General features: G+C 37.9%; 1 protein-coding gene across 1 annotated transcript in view; it reads right to left on the bottom strand.

The window, feature by feature from the left end:
• The window catches only part of EDIL3 (EGF-like repeats and discoidin I-like domains 3), a gene marked incomplete at its 3' end in the record, with an annotated part of 84,160 nt that overhangs the window by 36,973 nt on the left and 25,111 nt on the right, over window positions 1-22,076 (bottom strand). The window contains exon 4 of the mRNA XM_009696770.1: window positions 18,407-18,520. Within this exon, the coding sequence (XP_009695072.1) occupies window positions 18,407-18,520 (114 nt within the window). The remainder of the gene's footprint in view (window positions 1-18,406; window positions 18,521-22,076) is intronic.

The raw sequence follows: 22,076 nt of genomic DNA, 5'->3' as shown, positions 1-22,076 counted from the left end.
GACAGATTTTCACTTGGAATGAAATCTAAGTTGTGCAAAAGCTGTGTATGGAACACTGACTTTTTAAATTTTAAAACTCTGCAGATCTCTAACATGAATATTAAAATCACTGTTGCCCAAAAGAGATGGTATACTACTGCATCCAGATTAGCTATAAATCTGGTTGTGCTAATCAGACTTTTACCCATAACTAAAAATCTCTAGCGTAAGTGCAGCAGTGCTTTGGACTTGAGCTTTTCAATCTCTGATTATATGGACTGGAGTTTGAAGATTGCTGGTGAGCATAATGTAGGGAGGACACAGATGATGACCATAAGCTCAACTTCGCACATTTTAGCTATTGGCTATTTCAGTCATTCTGCAGCTAATCAAATTGTTCGCTTACTCCATGTAGCTCAAGTGTTTTTTCCACAATCCAGTGTTCTGATCTGAGTAATATTGAGTAACTTGGTTGTAGCAACTCATGTTAATTGCTGTTCTGACGACTAATCCTGCAGGCAAGACCAAATCAATGTTTTTGTTCCCACTGAAGGAATTTAATCAGCCCTTCCACTGAGACAAGGTAACAGATCATGCATTCCTCTTTCTAGTCCACTGCCACACAAAATGAAACCACAAAACAGAATTTACAAACCCCCATTTTATTTTGCACTTCAGTAGACTTGGAGAACATACAATGTCAGTGATTACTTCAGATAGTTTTTATCTATTACTAGAGAAAAAATAAAAGTCACAGGTTTTGTAACTTCGAGACAACTTCTAAATACACAATGGAATAGCACATTTTTGCTTGGCCCTGGTAAGTTTATAGAGCCATTCAGCTCTGAAATCTGATTAACAGAGGCATTTATCTCCATAAGTTTGCTTCACAGATTTAAAACAAAACAAAATGGATTTTCTTCACCTATTAACGTTTTAGTTATTATTACTCTGATTGCTGAAGTGTGATTCCACGTATGCTAGTAGCCAGTGTGGTACAGCAGCATTGAGGTGAAGAATACACTTAATCTTGTTTTGTGCTTTCACATAAAATACTGCATGCCAAAAGCAACATCTTTACCAGTTTGCATCAGTAGCAGCTAATGAGCACAAAGACACTTCCAGACAAGCAAACTTTTCAAATGATGTTGTGTTAAGCTTCAGGTCTCTAGGAGTGACACCAAAATGATGTGATTAGTTATGTTCCATGCAAAAGAAGAAAGCTTTTTAGACAGTAATGGGAAGAATTGCTACCCATTTGCTGATATGTCGAAAGAGATTAAATGCTTTTTATGCTGATGTAGCATCTAAGCCAACAGCAGCACATTATTCTGGTATAATACTGGTCAACAAGGTTCATGTGTGTAAGCAATGGTTATCAGAACTAATCATATATAAAGAAATTGGATGTTACGTTCTACTTCTCAACGGTGCTATTACTGCTAAGTGACTATCATGTGCTTCCATTACCAAATCCTCTCCTCATATTTTTATAGTAAGGTTGTAAAATCCACTTTTGGCCTTCACTTGCTCTACAAGCTCCATGCTGAGGACACAGACTGAAAACAAAGTTAGGCAACTCTTAGGTAGTCTGGGGATTTGAAAAATGGAAGCAAAAAGGATTTTAGAGTTCTTTCAGCACCTAATAATGACTTGCTTTTTCCAGTGGTCATGTGATTTCACGACATAGTGTTTTTAGGAATTGTGCCTAGATGAAAAAGCTGGATTTATGGACTACAGAGCTGCACCAATAGATCAGTGCTGCACTCCTGTCTACAAAAAACATTTCTAGGGTGCACTATGGGAACTACAGGCAGGTGAGTCTACTTTGACATCTTGTAAGCTGCTAAGTCTATAATTAACATCACTAAGTACCTGGATAAAGACAATCTGTTGGAAAAGAGCCAACATCTGTAAACGGCAATCCTGCTTCATCTGATGTAGTTCTTTAATGGTGACAATATGCACAGGGATAAAGGAAATACAGTGGAAACAGCACGTCTGGATTTTCAGAGAGTATTTGATAAGGTTCTACATGAAAGGCTCCTGCCAGGGAGCAGGGAAAAGGCCCTGTTGTAGACAGAAGTCTAATTAAAGAACAGGAAGTGGCTTTTCAGGATGAAATGTCAGCAGTGGAATCCCCTAAGGGTCATTGCTGAAGTCAGTTTTACTCATCAGTGACTGGGTGGAACGTACAAATGGGGAAATTGTCCACTTTGAAGCTACTAAGCTGTCTTGATCAAATGCCACTCTGATGATGAGCAGCTCCAAAAGGACATAGAAAATTGAATGTGTGGCCAAAAGGCTGACAGATGAACCTCAGTGTACACAAATGGAAGATACTGCATCTGTGAAAAAAACCTAAAATGTGCTTACACAATACTGAACTTAGAAATGGCCATTACACTGCAAACAGGGATCTCAGAGTCATCATCATCGGTTCTCTGAAGATATTGGCTCAAAATGCAGTGGCAACCAAAAAAGCCATTAAAAACTTAGGCCTTGAGAACAAGACATAGAGTATTCTTTTACAAGTATATGAAACTCTCATGAGTTCAGGTCTCTGCATCCCAAGAAGGTGTAGAGCTAAAGAAGGTATAGAGAATGGCAGTTCAAATGATTAAAGGGAAAAACCAGGTATCATAGGAAAAGGGAACAAAAAACTACAATTTTTCAAGTTGGAAAGGAACAGGCCAAGGAGGGATATGACTGAACTTTACATAAATGTAGATGAGATGAATACAGTACCGTTCATGACATCTATGTTACTGAAAAGAGGGAGCACTCACTCAAATTCATAGGAAATCAGCTCAACACATGTAAAAGAAAGTACTTTTTTTGCACAATGGGTAGTGATCTTCTGGAGCCTTCTAGAGTTAGATACAGGATCAACAGGTTCAAAAAGGAATTAGACAAATTCAGCCACAATAGGTCCATAGATGATAATGAAGAGACTGACCAGGGGTGTACCCTCTAATATTCCTACAGGAACTGTAGACCTAGAGGAGATATGAGGGGAACAAATGACAGAAACTGTCCAAGCCTACATTCTCTCCTTAAAAGATGTTTGTCATTGCCACAGTCAGAGACATGATGGTAAACCAACCAGACTGTTGGAACTATGTGACCCAATATGATGGCTTTTTTATGTTCTTAAGAAATTACCAATAAAATGGTAGTGAAATTTAGCTAAGAATCCATTATGTTATCATGTAAACAGTCTATTTAAAAACAACTCCCCAAGAAAACACACTGCATACATAATAAGTAGTATAGCAGTTTAATTAAGAATAGAAACTAGACTTTAAAAAGCTGCTATTTCAGAAGGCATTTCCTCTTAATACTGTTTATAGGGCTCTTTATTAGGCATTCTGTAGGAAAACTAATTATTCAATACTTTAATATTACACAGGGAAAAAAAAAAAAAAATTGTTAGGGGATTACCAAGAAGAGAGTCGTATTTCTAAGCTGACAAACTAAGAAATAATATCCTCTTTCCTGAAATTCCTCCGAAATAAACATGGTCAATGAAGCCACTGCATAGCTGTGACTTTTTCAGTCCAGCTGTTTAAAGAAGAGATGGAAGGTATTAGAGAACATCATCCAGTCACCAAAATCCAAATCTTTTAGCATTTTCCTTTAATAAATAAAGCATAAACAAATATTTGAATTTACTGTGGATAAAATCTTCTCACCTTATTTACAAAATGCCTAGACATTTGGAAATATATAGATTGACTTGGTAACTTTCACTTATAACTACGTAAAGAGAAGTATTCACAAAATGTTATAGCAAAAGGTAAATGTGAAGTTACTAGTCAGTAATACATAAATGAGCACAACTCTGTTTACAAATTCATCTTGATACGTCAGACTCTGATGGCTGGTTAAAAGCCAGGAGACCCCACTGTGCTGACAGTCTGTATTCAGAAATTCCAAATAAAGCTGCACACAGCAAAATCACAGTGCAATTACCACAGCCATATTGTTTGATTCTTTTGATTCAATAAAGTAACAATAGCACTAAACTATGTTATTATTTATCCATGATGACTTTTCAAAAAACTTAACACTTAAACACTATGTAAAAATTTACACATTTCAATTTAAATTCCCCATAACCTCTTCACCCCATGTCCTCAGTGCCAGTGCAAACAGCTCATATGACATTGGAAACTTCTTAATGTCTTTCTCGTCTAAGTCTCTCTATGTAAAATTTCTTGTGACTTGCGATCCTTTTGGCTTAACATGGACCACAATATTGCAATGTTGGATGCTGATCTGCTAACTTAATTGCAGTAGGATTGACAGAGCAGGGGAAATTCGTTTCTCAACTTCTTGTCTTGCGCAAGAGGACCTAATGTCAGCAAAAGTCACAACAAGGAGGAATGTGTGCACTTAACTACAGTATGTCTTCAGGAGGCACGGATTTGCATCTAACACAAATAAGAATGAACTGCAGTTTGGAAAATAGAGCAGCTTGAGTTGAAGGTTTATATTTCTTTCAGGAGTTGTAAAGTTTAAGTGAAAAAGACTAGTATCTACTTGTAAGAGAATAAAATTCCTTCCTTATCTGATCAAATTCGAAATCATGTTATTCATACCCCAGCCCCGGCGTAAAACCCATCTGGGAATTATACGTTGTGACTGTCACACTGTCTTCTGAAGGTGCTCCACCATGCATAAAGGATGCCAATTACATCAGAGACTAGAATCTGCTTTTCCTCAGGCCCCTTCTTTGGTCACAGAACAGCACAGTGACATCTCTGCTTTCCCAAATGGAAACTCTTCTGCCTTACACCCCTTACACATGGACAGCACAGGTGCATTTTTTGCTGTTCACAAAAATTACACTTTTCCTCAACTTTTCATACTGGCTAACTTATCCAGCTCTCTACCCAGTAACCTGTCTTGGTGAATTCCTTGGGGTCTACTTCTCCTGGTACTTCGCAGACATAGCAAAGGTGACACAGATGTCACTAGGCTACATGATGACTAATAATTAGGCTTTCCATATTGAATAAAACTGCACTTTTAAAGTACATTAAGGTGTCTGAAATTAGGATTCTCCATCACTAAATACTAATAATGAACAGCAACAAAAACCAGTGTTTCATTCTTTAAATCAATGTGCAATTAGTGCTAAAAAGATTTAAATTCTTGGGGGAAGGGAACAGACACACTACACTTCATTAATAAATCACATTTTACTGCCAGCAGTGGTATTTGTATAAGACTAAAGCATAGCTTTTAAAGGACATCATGTAATTTGTGCCCTATCTTGGTTGCAGAGAACTCAGTGGGAGACCCACCACCACCTTCATTAGAGATGAGAAGAGGCTGAACGGATTCCATCATGTGCTTTGGGAAATGAATTTAATTCTTGAAGGTTTTCCACTTGACACTTTTTATCAAGGAAAAAAACTTCCTATATCTAAAAATGAACAAACCCCAATACTCACTCAAATTCGCACCTGATGGAAAAGTTAAAAGTACCATGAAAAAAATTGTGGAAGGACCAGGAGGTAAGAAAAAGAAGAGGAGATTTTAGTAATCACAGTAAAATCCATATTCAGCTTTCTGTACGGATGTTTTACTGCTATCCAGAAGAGAAAGAACACTTCTTAGAAACACTGAAGAAAAAGAAAGAATCATATTTGCACATAGTGGATGTAAGCATTCAAATTTGCTTTCAAAGTTAAAAGAATACTGGGGAATATTTTTCCCAGCAACACTTGCTTTTCTGTAACTTTGATGGTAATGAATTTCAACATGGTTACTTTTTATGCTATGCCTAGGATGAAATTTCAAAACAGAGATGGGTAAAAGTGAATTGCATAAGAATAGGAACAGAGTAATGACGAACTTAGGTTTCAGCAACAGGAGCATAAATGCGAATTGATATTATTAGAATAACAATAGATAGAGTATTATAAACTACACACTGAAACTGATTTTCAGTGAAGGCATGCAATGTTACCGTCAACTGTACAGATCCACCAACAAAAGAAAATCATATTTATGGGTGACCTCTATCAAACAGATTTTGCTGGATCAGTAATGGATATTAATCTGTCCAATAGTTTTCAAGATTAAAAGTTTTGTGTGATACTTTTTTGTAAACAAAATTTCTAAGTAACTACAGTAAACCAAGAGCTGGCCAAATTACAATTAGCATTAATACTAGAAAATAATCACTGATACAAAGGAAAAGAGTTTGAATTAAGCATAATTCCATCAGCTTTTCTTGGCAAAGTACTTTATGATAGTTGTGAATTTTCAGTTTTAAACTCTATTTCATTACAGCAACTCATCTGCATCCTTCTGAGTCCCAAGTTATGTACACCATGACAGAAAGACATGAACCCTTTCTCTACCAGTATTGCATTGCTGCCAAAGTTTTCATATCTGTTCATCTCCTCAGTTATTTTGAAGCAGTGACGCCCTTGAGTAAGTAACACTGCGGCTGCTGATCCCCCAAGCTGCAGGGGTCCATCCACACAGGGTGGCTCTTGGGCTGATGGCCACTGCCTGTGCAGTTGCCTGCAGCCATGGAGGCATGCTGTTTGCCTCTGACCTGATGGGCAACGAACAACTGCCATTGCCATGCTGAACCCTGAAGAGGCTAGAAAGCAGACTAAGTTGTGATTATCGACAGAATCACAGAATCACAGTATTGATTTGGTTGGAAGTGACCTCTGGGATCATCGAGTCCAACCTTTGCCCTAACACCACCATGTCAACTAGACCATGGTACTAAGTGCCACGTCCAGTCTTTTCTTAAATACCTCCAGGGATGGTGATCCCACCACCTCCCTGGGCAGCCCATTCCAATGCCTAATGACCCTTTCTGTGAAGAAATATCTCCTAATGTCTACCTGAACCTCCCTTGATGCAGTTTCAGACTACGCCCTCTTGTCCTATCACTGGTTACTGGGGAGAAGAGACCAACCCCCACCTCGCTACAGCCTCCTGTCAGGTCATTGTAGAGAGTGATCAGGTCTCCCCTCAGCCTCCTCTTCTCCAGACTAAGCGACTGCAGCTCCCTCAGTCACTCCCCATCAGACTTGTGCTCCAGACCCTTCACCACCTTCGTTGCCCTTCTCTGGACTCACTCCAGCACCTCAAGGTCTTTCTTCTAGTGAGGGGCTCAGAACTGGACACAGTACATGCTGCTTTTCCTTCGAACACAACCAATGATAAGACGCTGGAGATATTCTGAATTTCTTCTACATCCTTGATCATCTAATGGAATGCAACAAATGAGCATGGTGGCATCAGGGACTAAAATTGATGTAACCTAGCATCGTTCATTCCCCTCCTATGTATCTTACACATTACTGCAGCAATGCCTGTAACAGGAGCTTTGCTGGACTCTCTGCCTGTCCAAAGCAGCAGGAGCTGTGAATCTTGCCTCAGTGGGAAGTTGATCACTGAACATATTACATTTCCTTCTCCTTCTGAAACTGCAGGTGGGCGTTGTGCTGAGCCTGGAGATTTTAGTTAATTTAGGGCTCATGTAACCATGTTTTGTTCCATTTTCTCTTCAGTTCACATGGATTTTCATCTTTTACAGCTTAGCTTGAATTTGAAGTCCAAATGAATCTCCAAAATGTGAATCAACTTTCAAACCTCCAACTTTTGCAAGGTTTATGCCATACTTCCCTGTAATTCTACTCTGTGGCCGATTTGTTAACTACTGCAAACCTCAAGGTAGTTTCATTATGAGAGGTTTGTATGTTTCTAAAGATTATTCTCCTCTCACTGCTCATTCCTGTGTCCATCAAAGGGTAGCAGCAGACTAGACCAGGCTCACTCAGATAGCAAGCCACACTCCATGATCAATCTATTTTGAAATAAATGGCCTGTATCTTATAAATACTAAGCCTTGAAATAAGTTTTTTCCTAATTGGACTAGTACCTGAAACAGAAAAACATGGTCCTGTGACTTGGCTATTGGGAAATTCGTTGAGCCTACTACAGCTGTAAATTGTTCTTTTCATATATTTATAACCATTAGTGCTTTTATTGAAGACATTTTTCCATATTATTAAGAGATTTTTTGGTCATAATAGCTGGTGATTTGTTTTCAGCTTGCTTCTACTCGCTACAGTCTGGCTTTTATTTCTTTTATAGTGTCAATTCCTTACCTGCAAATTATTTTTCATTTCTGTGAGGATGTAAAAAAAGAATGTGCATTATTGACCAGATCAGGAACTTAAGAGCTATAGAGGCTACTTTGAGAATAACGATGTGCTGTAATTTTTCCTTTAAGGCTTAGAAATGCTGAAATATGCATTGTCATAGGCTTTGCCATGCATAAAAGTGCGCATAAAAGTTCTTCCAACACAGGAGCAGTGGTTTATATTTATAAGGTAAGTATTTTTTCTCCTCTGCTTTTTGTGAATGTCTGTGATTCTATGCTACTGAAAAGGTAGGGTTGTATTTCTCCCTTAGCAGGAAGAACAAACAGGTGGTAGACAGGTAGAAGAAGGAATCCCTGACTCCAGTGCAACCTACCTGCATATTTACTCAGAGTAATTTGAGGAGCACCATGAGTCAAGAATGACACAATGCCTGAGAAAAGCAGATCAGTAGGTTTAAGTAAGAAAACATGGCAAGAAGTTCACCACAACAAGGTGGTTCAAGCTAAAAAGAGATGTTACAAAGTCAAGTTGTAGATGCCTGAATATAGGGTTGCGTTCATATTGTAGTTCTTGACACAACCCAAAAGCTACTATTGCACTAGATGACTCATGTAGTAAGGAGATGATTAAATGTGTAAAATGTGCCTATTGGCTCCTAAGGGCTTGTCTGAATATTTTACAATGAGTTTCTGTATCCTTTACTGCCTAATCAAGGTAAGATATTGAGAAATGAATTTTCAAAGGAAGGCATTGCTGTGCAGTACAACTACAGCAAGATGAAAATATACCCAAAGGTATAGGGCTGAGGAATTTGTTTCAACATCAAACACTGACAGATCAGTCTGATTTTCCTATTGTATTGAAAGGAAGAACTACAATTGTGATCTATTGAGCCTAATTTTGCACACTTCTGTGTCTTATATGGGATGCCTGGACAAAGTAGGTCTGCAGCAGAAGGGCCAGAGTGTGCTTTGTTGTTTGAGAATCAGTATTAGAAATGTTAGAATTTGATTAATATTTCTCAGTAGGTCATTGAAATGCCTGGGAGAACATTTCAATGTTAACAATGTATTCTGTCGTTTCTATAACATTTTCTGCCTCTTTGCACTTTCATACCAATACACTACATAGAAATGCTAGCCAGATAATATTCCCAGAACGGTGTAGCCTCAGCAAATCTCATTAGTTTCAGCAAGAGATTCAAGATGGATTTTGTCCAATGCAAATACAGAAATTGTGTTCCGTCCATGATTAGCCGAAATAGCTAAAAATATATATAAAGTATCACCCTTACTACGGATACATTCAGACCACTTTCAGCCTTTATTTCTGTTTTTATTCTTATAGTATGTTCAAAAGAGGACAAATTACCTAGACCGAGTTGAATTACATGGGCTAAAGTCACAGTTAACATATAAAAGTTTTCCCTCTTGCACTTTTAAAATGTATTTCTAATATGTTTCTGTTCTAAAATATTTCTGTAATCCAGGGAGGTCATAAATCAAGTATTACCATTAACTTTAGATTAAATCAATACATTTCTTTTAGGCACAAAAAATTTCCCTTTCTTCCTTTTGTCTGATATTAACCACACATTATTCCTAAACCAGCAAGGAAATCATATGAATGATAAGTTAACTACCCTCAGTACGCCATAAAAAGTGAATTAATTTCTCTAAGGGTAGTAGTTGTGTATACATATACCCACATACATATACACATATCTATAAAATCTCCTTAATTTTTCCATGCAAGTCCTGAATTTGCCATCTAAATAATGACAAACAAGAATGTATATATTTACGGAATTTTTAGTCATTATATCCTTGGTAAATGAGCTGAGAATTCTATCTTTTAAATTTTATGATCTTTGAAGAGAAACAAACAAAGAAAAATACAAAAATTAAAATAATTCATCTTTAAGGCAAAGATAAGAATTTAAAGGACAGTTTCTACTCTCTTGATTAGACTGTGGCTTGACTGACAGTTTTAACTGGTGGTGTCTTGATTTCATGCACAGGCTCTGTCCCCTGCCATTTCTTTGTACCAGCCCTGTATTTGTGTGGCCGTGAAGTTCACCGGACCAAAGAACTGATCTGTTTCGTTATTTACCTTTTTTATTTCCTGGGTCACTTTTTGCCAGGAGAACAAGGCAAACAGGTAAAGCAGCAGTGCAGAATGAACAGCCACAAAAGCAGCAAGATGGGCAAAGGCAAGCTGAAGCAAGGCTCCTTCAGGGAGCAGCAGGGCTGGTTTACAGCAGTTTTCAAGGAATGGTTACTTTACAGTATGATGCAATGAAAAACAGGGGTAGGGGCTTTTTGTCCTAATTCTCTGACAAAAATAGAAAATCTGTTCGGAAATTTCTGGAATTTGAAGGCAATTACAAGAGCTTACCTATTTAATAAATTGGAAAGAGAGCAATAGGAAATCTGTCTTAATTCAGTTTAAGGTCATAATCTACAGGTCAGCAAGAAATCTGTCAGGTTTAGCATGTGTCTTAACAGAACTCCAGTACGTTCTGGCAAGATGAATGCAAATGGGACAGAAACTCCAATATAAAAACGTAAATTATTTTTGTATCAATGAATGCCCATCTTATCTTCTTCTTTTGCAGATGATTATAATGCCTTTAATTTAAATACAGGAGTCTGTATTTCTACAAACTACAATTCTTTCTATAGTTCATTTTTTTTCCTAATGAAAGTTGCAAACCTGAATCAACTGATTAAACATGAAAGGTTGGTAGATATCAACATAAATAATTGACATCTTGAACTACAGAGCAATTTCAAGAACACAAAGAAAAATTAGTATGTTTGGTCAGTTTTGTGCTACAGAAATTTGCTTCATTTTATATGACACCAGTATTTCACATCATAAAACTGTCAGATATTCAAAACAATCAAGAATATGCCTAAAACCAAAAACTTCATATTGGATTATTCTGAGAATTAGTTAAATTGATATGGTGAGCTGTACGGAAAGTTAGGTTCTCCTAAATCTCATTCAAAGAGATTGTAATAGTAATCAGAAATTTAGGGAACTCAAGTCCATGTTCATTCCTGTCAAGTAAAGTCTTTCACAGTGGCTCACTACAAACTTTAAGCCACAACATATTGCCAACTGGAGGGACATAAAAAATCTCATGCCTTAAAACCTAGGTTCCCCAGCAGGTAGTCTTGAAATGAGGTATGGTTGTAATGGGATCATGTTTACCATTCAACAACAGTCCAGTGCTTAACAGCTTAATTTTAACAGGGCATTTTCATGAGCTGAATTCACCAGAAAGCCTGTTAGCAGGTTTATTAATTTAAGAAAACGGTGAAGTTCTGATTCCTACCCATATTTCGAAAACAGAGACTTCTTGGAAGACAAATTTTAGCCAGACATAAAGCTTCCCTTTGAAAACATAGAATCATAGAATCATGTTTGGAAGAGAACTCAAAGATCACCAAGTCCAACCGTATACCTGACGCCACCATGTCCGCTAAACCCACTAAACCATGTCTTCAAGCGCCACATCTAAATGCTTTTTGAACACCTCCGGGGACAATGACTCCACAACCTCCCTGGGGAGTCCATTCCAATGCTTAACGACTCTTACAGTGAAGAAGTTCTTTCTAATGTCCAGCCTGAACCTCCTCTGGCGCAACTTGAGACAGTTTCCTCTTGTTCTATTGCTAGTTACCAGGGAGAAGAGACCAACCCCCGCCTCGCTACAACCTCCTTTCAGGTCGTTGTAGAGGGCGATCAGGTCTCCCCTCAGCCTCCTTTTCTCCAGACTAAACAACCCCAGCTCCCTCAGTCGCTCCCCATCACTTTTTCTCCAGACCCTTCACCAGCTTTGTCGCTCTTCTCTGGACACGCTCCAGCACCTCAATGTCCTTCTTCTAGTGAGGGGCCCAGAAGTGGACACAGGATTGGAGGTGCGGCCTCACCAGTGCCGAGTACAAAGGGATGATCACTTCCCTGGTCCTGCTGACTATCCTCTTTCTGATACAGGCCAGGATGCTGTTGGCCTTCTTGGCCACCTGGGCACACTGCCGGCTCATGTTCAGCCAGCTGTCGACCAACACCCCCAGGTCTTTCACTGCCGGGCAGCTAAACAGCCACTCCTTCTCACGCCTGCGTTGCATGGGGTTGTTGCGACCGAAGTGTAGGACCCGGTACTTGGTCTTGTTGAACCTCATGCCATTGGTCTCGGCCCATCGATCCAGCCTGTCCAGATCCCTCTGTAGGGCCTTCCTACCCTCCAGCAGATCAACACTCCCACCCAGCTTGCTGTCGCCTGCAAACTTCCTGAGGGTGCACTCGATCCCCTCGTCCAAATCATCAATGAAGATGTTAAACAGAACTGGCCCCAACACTGAGCCCTGAGGAACACCACTGGTGACCGGCCGCCAACCGGATTTAGTTCCATTCACCACCACTCTCTGGGCATGGCCGGCCAGCCAGTTTTTCACCCAGTGAAGGGTATTCCTCTCCAGGCCATGAGCTGCCAGCTTCTCCAGCAGAATGCCATGGGAGACAGTGTCAAAGGCCTTGCTGAAGTCCAGGTAGACCACATCCACAGTCTTTCCCTCATCCACCACGCAAGTCACCTGGTCATAGAAGGAGATCAGGCTGGTGAAAACATAGCTTTTAACTGTTTCATAAGTTATTTTATTTTACCTGTGCACTTTTTAGGCCTGCATCCTGTGATATTTGTTTTGCGTAGGGTTTTTCTGAATCTAAGCACGGAGGTTTTCTGAACCCAGAACCCTGCTGAGCCAGGGCTGGTAAGAGCTGGAGCTGGGGAAGACAGAGATACCTGAGACTCACTGAAGACTGTGAGCATCAAGCAGAGGAGTTCAAAGGACAAGCACCTGAAGCCAAAAAGTCCCAACAAATGAAGACATTGCCTTGAAAACACACTTAGAAGTGAAATAAAGAAAACACCAAAAAAAGCAATATAGCCTCTTAAAATAATACTACGAAACTAGTTATTTCTCCTGTGTTACAAATCATGTAAGTTGGAGGTGTCCTGTTTTCCTGGGAACAATTTTGAAAGAAAGCGAATTCTAAAACCACAGCACCTCAGGACGCTTTGGATGACATCATCTAGACTGAGAGTATAAAGGTGCACATAAGCAGAAGTTTTGAAAATCTCTTCATGGCTAGGTCTGTCAGATTTTTAGATAATTTTTAAGCTAAAATGACACTGAAAGAAGGGCATTTTCATTTAAATAAAAAAATGTCCTTTGATTTCCACAAACAGGAAGGCAGAAGATGACCAAGTGCAGTATAAATACATTAGTGTAATAAAACATAAAGTATGGGAAACAAATGAAAATAATCTGAAGGTACGCTGCTTAGCAGGATTTCTGACATGCTAGACAAACTAAATTGGTGCACTTGCTCTGAATGCAATCCTCCTACATATGGCCATGTGGAATACACAGAAAAGGAGGTGAAGGGGCCATAGTATATACAAAAAATATTTACAATGACTAATTTGAACTATATCTTTAAAGAAAAAGCATGAGAAAATTTGCCATATGCTTTAGTGGCAGCAACTCTTGGCAATCAGAATACAGCTCCAAAATGCACAATCGTGAAATTGTAACATGTCCACTGTACAGTACCATCTGCTAGATAAAAAAAGTGATCAAAAATTACCTGTGGAACTCCTCACAAATTACTGCTATTCACAATCCATGTTGCTCATGGGAGATTATAACAATACAGATTTGTACTGAATAATGCAAACAGTCTAACACTGATGAAAGTGGTTCCCTGTAGCCTGCAAGAGAATTTTCTGATCCAGAAAGTAAAAACTTCAACCTCAGGAGAATCTGTCTTGGAAGCCGTACTCCAAGACTAAAGAAAGCTGTAATTGAGGTAATCATAACTGATAGCTTGAATTCAGCACAGAAGCAAGAAATAGGTTCAGAGAGTGCAAGAACAGAAGGAGATGCAGCTGCATCATGGAAATGCCAAAGCCTTAAGAAATCTGGAAAGTAATATGGAATTAATATAGTTTAGCTTTTGCTTTCAGAGGATGGGAAAAGGTACTCTCTTCCCATTCTGTGTTTACTAAACATCTGCAGGCAAATTTTGTAAATACCACATGCTCAGTGAAGTATCTCTTAACAGGCTGATAAGCTTATTCCAGAACAACTGAATGTTTTGAAGCCATCAGTGCTCTTCCACTCCACATTACTCTGACTTTGTCTCATCCTGTGCTTTCCAGCAATGAGGAACAGCTGGTTTAAGTATCACTTATGCCTGAATGGCTAAAGATAGCAGTAGCTAATAAGAAAGAAAGAAGACTGAATTTAAGTCTCTCCAAAAAAATCCGAGAGCTCAGGCCAGTGCTTCAAAATGAGAAGCATACATAAATAAACCAGAAGGCGGCCCTAAAGGAACAGAAGCATTGTCGGGATGTGAAGCATATCAGCTGGCCAGGAGATCATCTCCATGTCTTCTGAGAACTTTACTTCATGGCTGAGCCGTTAGAAAGCAGCTCCAAACGTCATCCATGTCAGAAGGAGACTCAGAAGATGGACAAGATGGTCCAAGTATGGCTCCAAGCTTGTTAGGCATTTTAGTGCTATTTTAGTACTCACTTCCAGACAGGCTTTCTCCTCTCACTTTAGCTGTGCTAGTTATTAGCAAAGGCTCTCGGGACTCATCAGAATAATTCTGGGTAGGTGTCCCACAAGGCTCACGGGACCTGGGTGTAATACAACAGTTGTCTCACACCTGGAAAGAGCTACACATGAGGTAAAATGGAAGGGAATTATTTAGGAGATTAGCTAAGAGAAATTAATTATGGTGGAATTGAAAAAAAAGAGAGAAAACTTAAGTGGAGCATTAAGAAAAACAGTCTGACATAAGCTATTTGAAGCCGATGAGTAACATGACAAGTCATTATTATAAAGCACTGGTATTTGGGATGTACCAAACCAGATATATTATTAGAAAATGCATCCTGGATGAGAAGATGGCAATGACAGGAGAATGGATTGCATGATGTATTTTTGCCTTTTTTCTTCTCGATCTAGGATATTTCACATATTCTGAAACATGGATTAGCAATCTTTGAGCTTTGTGAGGTAATTCTGAGAAGCAATCAGTAATTTACATAATTAGTGTAACAGTATTTAATTATATGATTACTGTAAATACATGTAAAACTCTAATGGTGTAATTAGAATGTGTAATTACTACTTGTAATTACATAATTAGGTATGATGAGATAAATAAGCTCATGAAAAAGAAGGACATTTACAAGCCCTGTTACAGGAATTTGTATAGTGCATAATTATATTGGTGGTATAAAAAGAAAAGTTACCATTGTAACACTAGTTCAAAAGTAGATGAATGCTAAAAGTTTGTGACCTGTGCCATAGTACTAGAAGAATGCATTGACTTTCCTGAATGGGGTAATTAAATTATTACAGTCAGTACCAACATTACTCCCATCCTTAATTATCTGTTGTCTATTGATAATTCTTCGTATGCTTAGCTGAATAACATGAGTATAAAGAGTGGTGAAATGGAAGCATTGAAATATCTACATTGTGTAGAATTTTCTAATTACTGATTTAAGTAATGCTTTTCCCTTAAGTTTTCAAAGCACATCTGATTTCACACTGCTCGCATGATACCATCCTGCAGATACCGGATTGGTGGTACCTCCATATGCAGGTCCCTACCCAGAAGAAGTACAGAACAGAAGCTTTTTACCACTGCACTCCAGTGCTGCATTGCCATGCCCCCATTTACCACACCGTAGAATCACAGAATGGTTTGGTTGGAAGGGACCTTAAAGATGATCTCGTTCCAACCCCCTGCCATGGGCAGGGACACTTTCCACCACACCAGGTTGCTCAAAGCCCCATCCAACCTGGCCTTGAACACTTCCAGGGATGGGGCAGCCACAGCTTCTCTGGGCAACCTCTGCCACTGCTTCACCACCCTCGCCGTGAACAATTTCTTCCTAATATCTAATCTAAATCTTCTCTCTTTCAGTTTAAAGCCATTGCCCCTTGTCCTATCACTACCCGCCTTTGTAAAAAGTCCCTCCCCAGCTTTCTTGTCGGCCCCTTTAGGTACTGGAAGGCTGCTCTAAGGTCTGTCCGGAGCCTTCCCTTCTCCAGGCTGAACAACTCCAGCTCTCTTAGCCTTAACACACTTTGCAGCTGACAGCCTTAACACACTTTGCAGCTGACAAATTAATAGTTACTGCAAAGCACATTTTAAAACTCACTGTCCTTGATCTCTATACCAAAGCAACTCAATTGCTGTATACAGCCTTAACATAATTATAAAAATCCTTTAACAGTCAACAGAATTATCCTTCCAAATAAATTTGTGTTCTTCTCTATGGGCTAGACAATGGAGTCCGTGGTCACAGTTGTCAGCACTGATCTACAGAAGCATCTCCAGAAAGATCATTTGACTAGGTGATTGGCTTACCAGTGTAAATCCCCAAAGTATGACCCAGGAAGACAGACTGTAGATAGTATATTTTGCAATTCAGTAATACTTTACTAACAATAGCAGAATTCTTTCACTGTTTCAATATACTGGAAATGTCAATTTTTGTACGTATCTACTTTCTATTATATGCTCTCCAAAGCAGAAATATGTATGTGTATATATATATATAGACACACACAAACCCAAATCCAGTATAATATATAATATCTACAACTTCATACACAAAGCTTATTTTTACATACTGTTACACACACACCTACAAAAAGAAAAAGAAACACAAAATAACAGATGATGATCCAGAAAATGCAATGATGACTTCAAGTAATAGCTCTGACTATCCCATTTCTAGCAAAACAGGAGATTGGTTTTATGTGATCTATAATCTGAGCAATGTTCATGATGCAGCCAGAAAAACAGGAGAGAAACTCTGAAGAGATGGATGAGATTCCTGGTAGAATTCCAAATGGTAATTCAATTGCACCTTATAAGGAAATACATGAAGTGATTCACCAGCACCTTTTACAGGAAACTTTAATAGATGTTCATTTATTACAAATTCTTTCAGGTAGCCATATAGGCCTGTAAAGCAAATCTTAATCTTTGATTTCTCTCTAGAATTACGTCCACATTATGCTGAATACCTCAGATTTTTTGCCTGTTGCATATATAAATCTGCGAATTCACTGAGGCTACTTCAAAAAATTCTCAGGTTGTTATTCCAGTTATTGGTCCATGTTGTTTCCTTCTCCATTCTTCCCCATGCATCCACAATATAAACACAGAAAAATGAATCATATTCTTCAGCTTTGTTATGGTTTCATTTATTTAGTATTTAACTTAGAACTTTTTCTTATTTTTTTTTTTGCTGCTACACATAGTAGACATTCCTTGAACTAGAAATCACCTTTCTTGAATGGATGACTCCCATATTTCAGATATTTTGAATGTAGCATCTAGTACTACAAATGCTAATACACAAATACTTTCCTTTTTCTCCTTAGGGTACCAGACTTGACACACCTTGGGACTATATTAGCCTCTTCCACAACACCATCATATTAGCATTCTTTGTTCGACTAAAACACACAGTCTTTCTTCTCTGCAGTATTTCAAATCCATGAGACTCTAACATCTGTTATTAACTGTTAAGGTATATGGCATTTCATACAATAGCAGTTTATTCTATTTTTGTTATTTTGGTCTTCAAAACCTAGTCTCTCATACATTAAGAACTCCTTTATGGTAACAACTTTAGGAATCGGACCTTTGTAGTGCATTCATAGCCAGTGTTACTGGTAAAATAATGGGAGATTGTTCCCAGGACAGATACTAGAGAAACTCCACTAGTGACTTCTCTGTCAACCAGTGGTCCAACTTTCAGAGGTTAGAGACATGTCAAAGAAAGTAACATATATTTTTGCCCTGTTCTTACACTTATTGATATCTGCTAATAATTATTGTTGAAGACAAGATACTTGGTGAGATGAACCCCTAGCCTGAATCAGTTTTTGTATTTTTCTACTTTACACTATTTGCTCCTTCTTGTTTGACTCTTAGATAATAATTTTGCATTTTGCAAATGTTTCCATCATATCAGATGGTTTACTTGAATGCATGACAGATTTGGTCTCTTAAATTTCCTCCATTTTGAAAAGAATAAGATGGTCATTTTGAGCATTATGTATTTGTAGACCACAGACATATTTCCATAGTATTCTATAGTTGTCTCTGCAAGAGAAAATGTTTATTTATTTTATTTAAAAAAATAGATGTAAAAACATGCGACTTACTCTGTTGGCAGTTTCTTCCCATAAATTCACCCGGACATTCACAGGAATAGTTGGCAACGAGATCTGTACAGATTCCACCATTCTTGCAGGGTTCAGCTTCACATTCATTTACATCTGCAGGAAGCATACAAGATAGGTTCAGGATTAGCAAAGAGAAATTGTAAAAGCGATAAGCATGTGTTTTAAAGCACTAAAACACAACGTATTTATACAACTGACAGAAGATATACATTCTTTTGCCCAGCAAACATGCTCAGTAAAGGATGTGACTAAACAGCAAAAAACCAAAACAATCTCATATAAATTTAGCTAGTTTCATGTACCTCCTAAAGTTTTACTATGTCCCATCACACAGCAGAATGCTTGAGCAAGTTCTGCTCAGGACTTTTCACTGTAACTTCCAGAAGTCATCAAGGCCACAAGTCACAGTTTTGCCTTAAATGAACAAATTCAATTAGTTCTAACAGAGTAATTATTAGTGATCCTTGCAGCTTCAAGAAATGTAGCTACTTCTTTATCAACAGATGCCAGTTAAGAGTGTCTCTCAGTTCATCTTAATTCATTAAACATCTAATTGACAAGGTTGTTTAACCGTCTAAAAAATTTCCTTTCTGTGCATGAGTTAGTGGGCGAATTGAAACCAATAGCTTGATCTAGATAGAAGCTTTCAAAGTTTATTAAATTCAAAAGACAGAAAAGGTGGTTAATTTAATTTTAGTTTACCTTTTCCACTACACTTTGTCAAATGCTGCAAGAATACCATTCCCCTGTGTTTTTCAGTGTAGTAACTTTCAAGTATAATATCAGATTATTTTTCTCAAATGCAATACAGTATTTTTCAGGCATCATAAATAGGCAGATGAAGGATAATGATATTTCATAACTAAAATTCTCCATCTTTGCATTTACGTTTATTCTGTATGGAGTAGAAACATTGTATGGATTTTATACATTGTTGCCTCAAAAGGCTGCTTCAACGCATACAGTTAAATATTCAAAAGATAGTAGCCCACACTAGCTTAAGAGTTGATGTCCTGTTGCATTAGACACTGTAAACAGCAAAGATAAAAGCAGTCTTTAGCTTGTAGTACAATTTTGCTTCACTCAGTTTTGCTTAAGTGCATATTAATTTTGGATGTAGTTGCCTATAAAGTCCAAACATGCATAGCACAGGAATAAGTTAAAATGAGAAGACACTTAACAGAGATGAACCAGTTGCATTCATTGGCAGGTGAAGTGATGGATGAATTGAAGTAATACCTCCTCATCATTTTGTTGAATCTGCTTCTCTCTCCAAAATGCAAACCCGGTCTGCGCTGGCATATACAAACTAAAGAAGAGGCTACATAAATGTCTACACCTGATGCAATAAGGCTTGTGTAGAAGAAGCAGAATTTAGCTCTGTCCACAAAGTTGATTTCTGGTAGTTGAGTATGTAACTTTTGTACTTTTAATTTGGTTTTTTACATTTATTAGGAATCTATGTACAAAAATTCAGTGTTTTAATACACGCGACTTGCCTAGATCTGATTGATTTTGTGATGTCTCCAGGAAAGCCTGTGCGTCCAGTCTTTTCTGCAGATCTAAAAAGCTGTGTAGCTTTTAAGCAATGTGTGCAATGTATGTGAGGTTAGTTGAGAATTCACTGAATGGCTGGGCCCAGAGAGTGTTGATTCAGTGAGACAGACTCTTTTCAGTGGTGGCTAGTGACAGGACAAGAGGCAATGGGTACAGACTGAAACACAGGATGTTCCGTTTTAACATCAGAAAACATGTTTTTACTGTAAGGGTGACTGAACAGTGGCACAGGTCGCCCAGGGCATTTGTGGAGTCTCCATCCTTGGAGATATTCAAAAAACATTTGGATATAATCCTGAGCAAACAGCTCTAGATGGTCCTGCTTGAGCAGAAGCTTGTGGAGCACAGGACTCCCAGAGTTCCCTTTTATCCTTAACCCTTCTGTGATTTTGTGACAATCTTCTGCTGTCAACAGAAATGTAGGGACAGACCTTCAGCTAAATGTTAAGACTAGTTTTAGTTCTTTGAACCAGAAAAAATATCAGATTTTCATACTAAAATTGATGATGGTTCTCTGAGTTTCTTTTTAATCTCTCATGTCTTACTATTTGTTGCTTATAAAGATATCACATACTGGACTAATAAAAATTCACAGCATTAGCTGAATTTCTGTCTGTTAAGAGGAAGATGAGGAGTAACAGCTTAGTGTGTGAGAAATAAAACCTGCCAAGGGAAATGACCAAAGAACAGACCTGCTCAATTCTAAATTAAATTCTTTATATGTATTTATAAAATTTAACAAGATTCTTCAGGTCCCTATTTGCCTTTTTAAGCAAAGCCCATTAACCTTACGTTTTCATCAGGTTATTCATTTTAATACTGGCTAACACATTTGTAGGAAAAAATACAGGCTAACACATTCATGGGAGAAAAATATCAAGGTCACTGTGAACTAAAAGACATTAAGTGAACATATGAACTATCTTTTACTTGGTGAAATGAAGGTAGTAATTTATCCTCTTAAAAGCTTTTCCGTGTAAAGATAGTATCTTCTCAAGATACTTAAGTTTTTCTAATTTTCCATTCCTACTGAAATACATAGGAAAAAATGCACAACTTTCCAGTATATTTCATATTGTCTATGTGATGATGTAGAAGAAAAGACGGAACCTGAAATACCAGGTACTTTTAAAGTAATCCTCGTATTCTATCCCTAGGGAGCAATTAGCCATGATCAGTGCAGAAAGATATAAGTTTTTTATTATTATCTTTGTTACTTGGATCCTAAAGTGATTTTTTCCCAGTAATTTGAGAACCTTTAGTCCCATCAGTTCAAAAAAATATGGCATGTTTGATGAATGAGGAAAGACTAGCTCTTTGTAGCATTGTGTTTGATACCAGAACGGACATTTAGTTGGAAAGATAATGAACTGAACTGTGTTAAAAAAAGGAGCATAAGTTCTAGAGAATTATTTAATTTACTATTCATTATTTCATTTTATTGAATGTGCAGATGTAGAATATTCAATTAAAAGTGATTCCTGCAAATTCTGGTCAGATTTTTTTCATATTCCTAGACATACCAATTACGATACTAAACTTTACACCAGCTGTTGCGGTTCATTCTTCTGAAACACATATATTCCTTTTAAAACCTTGTTACACTGTAACAATTAGAAGTAAATTTGAATAGAAATTTTAAAATGCCAGAATTTCTGTAGTAGATGCTCCTAAAGACAATAAAGGCTCGTAAAGAAAATCTCTCTGTATGTTGTCAGATACAAATTCTTCACTGACTATGCAATCAACCTACCTACGCGAGAAGGATGTGCTTTTAATATAAATTAACTAATACCAAGTAAAACGACTGTAGGTTGCTCACGATTTTTCAGCTAAGTTTAGGTTTTATGCCAGGTCAGATTTCGAAACGTAGTTCAGATAACAATCTTATGCATTGCAGTAACTAAAACACAGATAGTTGTGTACTACCAGAGAATTCAGAGTCCCTCACAGAGGGACCTAGTAAGACTGTTAAATACCAAGTGAAATGGGGTCCTGAAGAGGTGTAAGTGCCAGCACAGGAAAAGCCTGTATTTCTAAATAGTGCCCAAGTTAGTTTTAAAAAAAAAACCAAAACAAAACACCCCCCCCC

The sequence above is a fragment of the Cariama cristata genome, unplaced genomic scaffold (assembly GCF_000690535.1).
Source record: "Cariama cristata isolate BGI_N322 unplaced genomic scaffold, ASM69053v1 scaffold1593, whole genome shotgun sequence".
NCBI lineage: Eukaryota > Metazoa > Chordata > Aves > Cariamiformes > Cariamidae > Cariama > Cariama cristata.
Note: the sequence above shows the minus strand (reverse complement) of the source record. Positions and strands in the feature narration are given on the sequence as shown.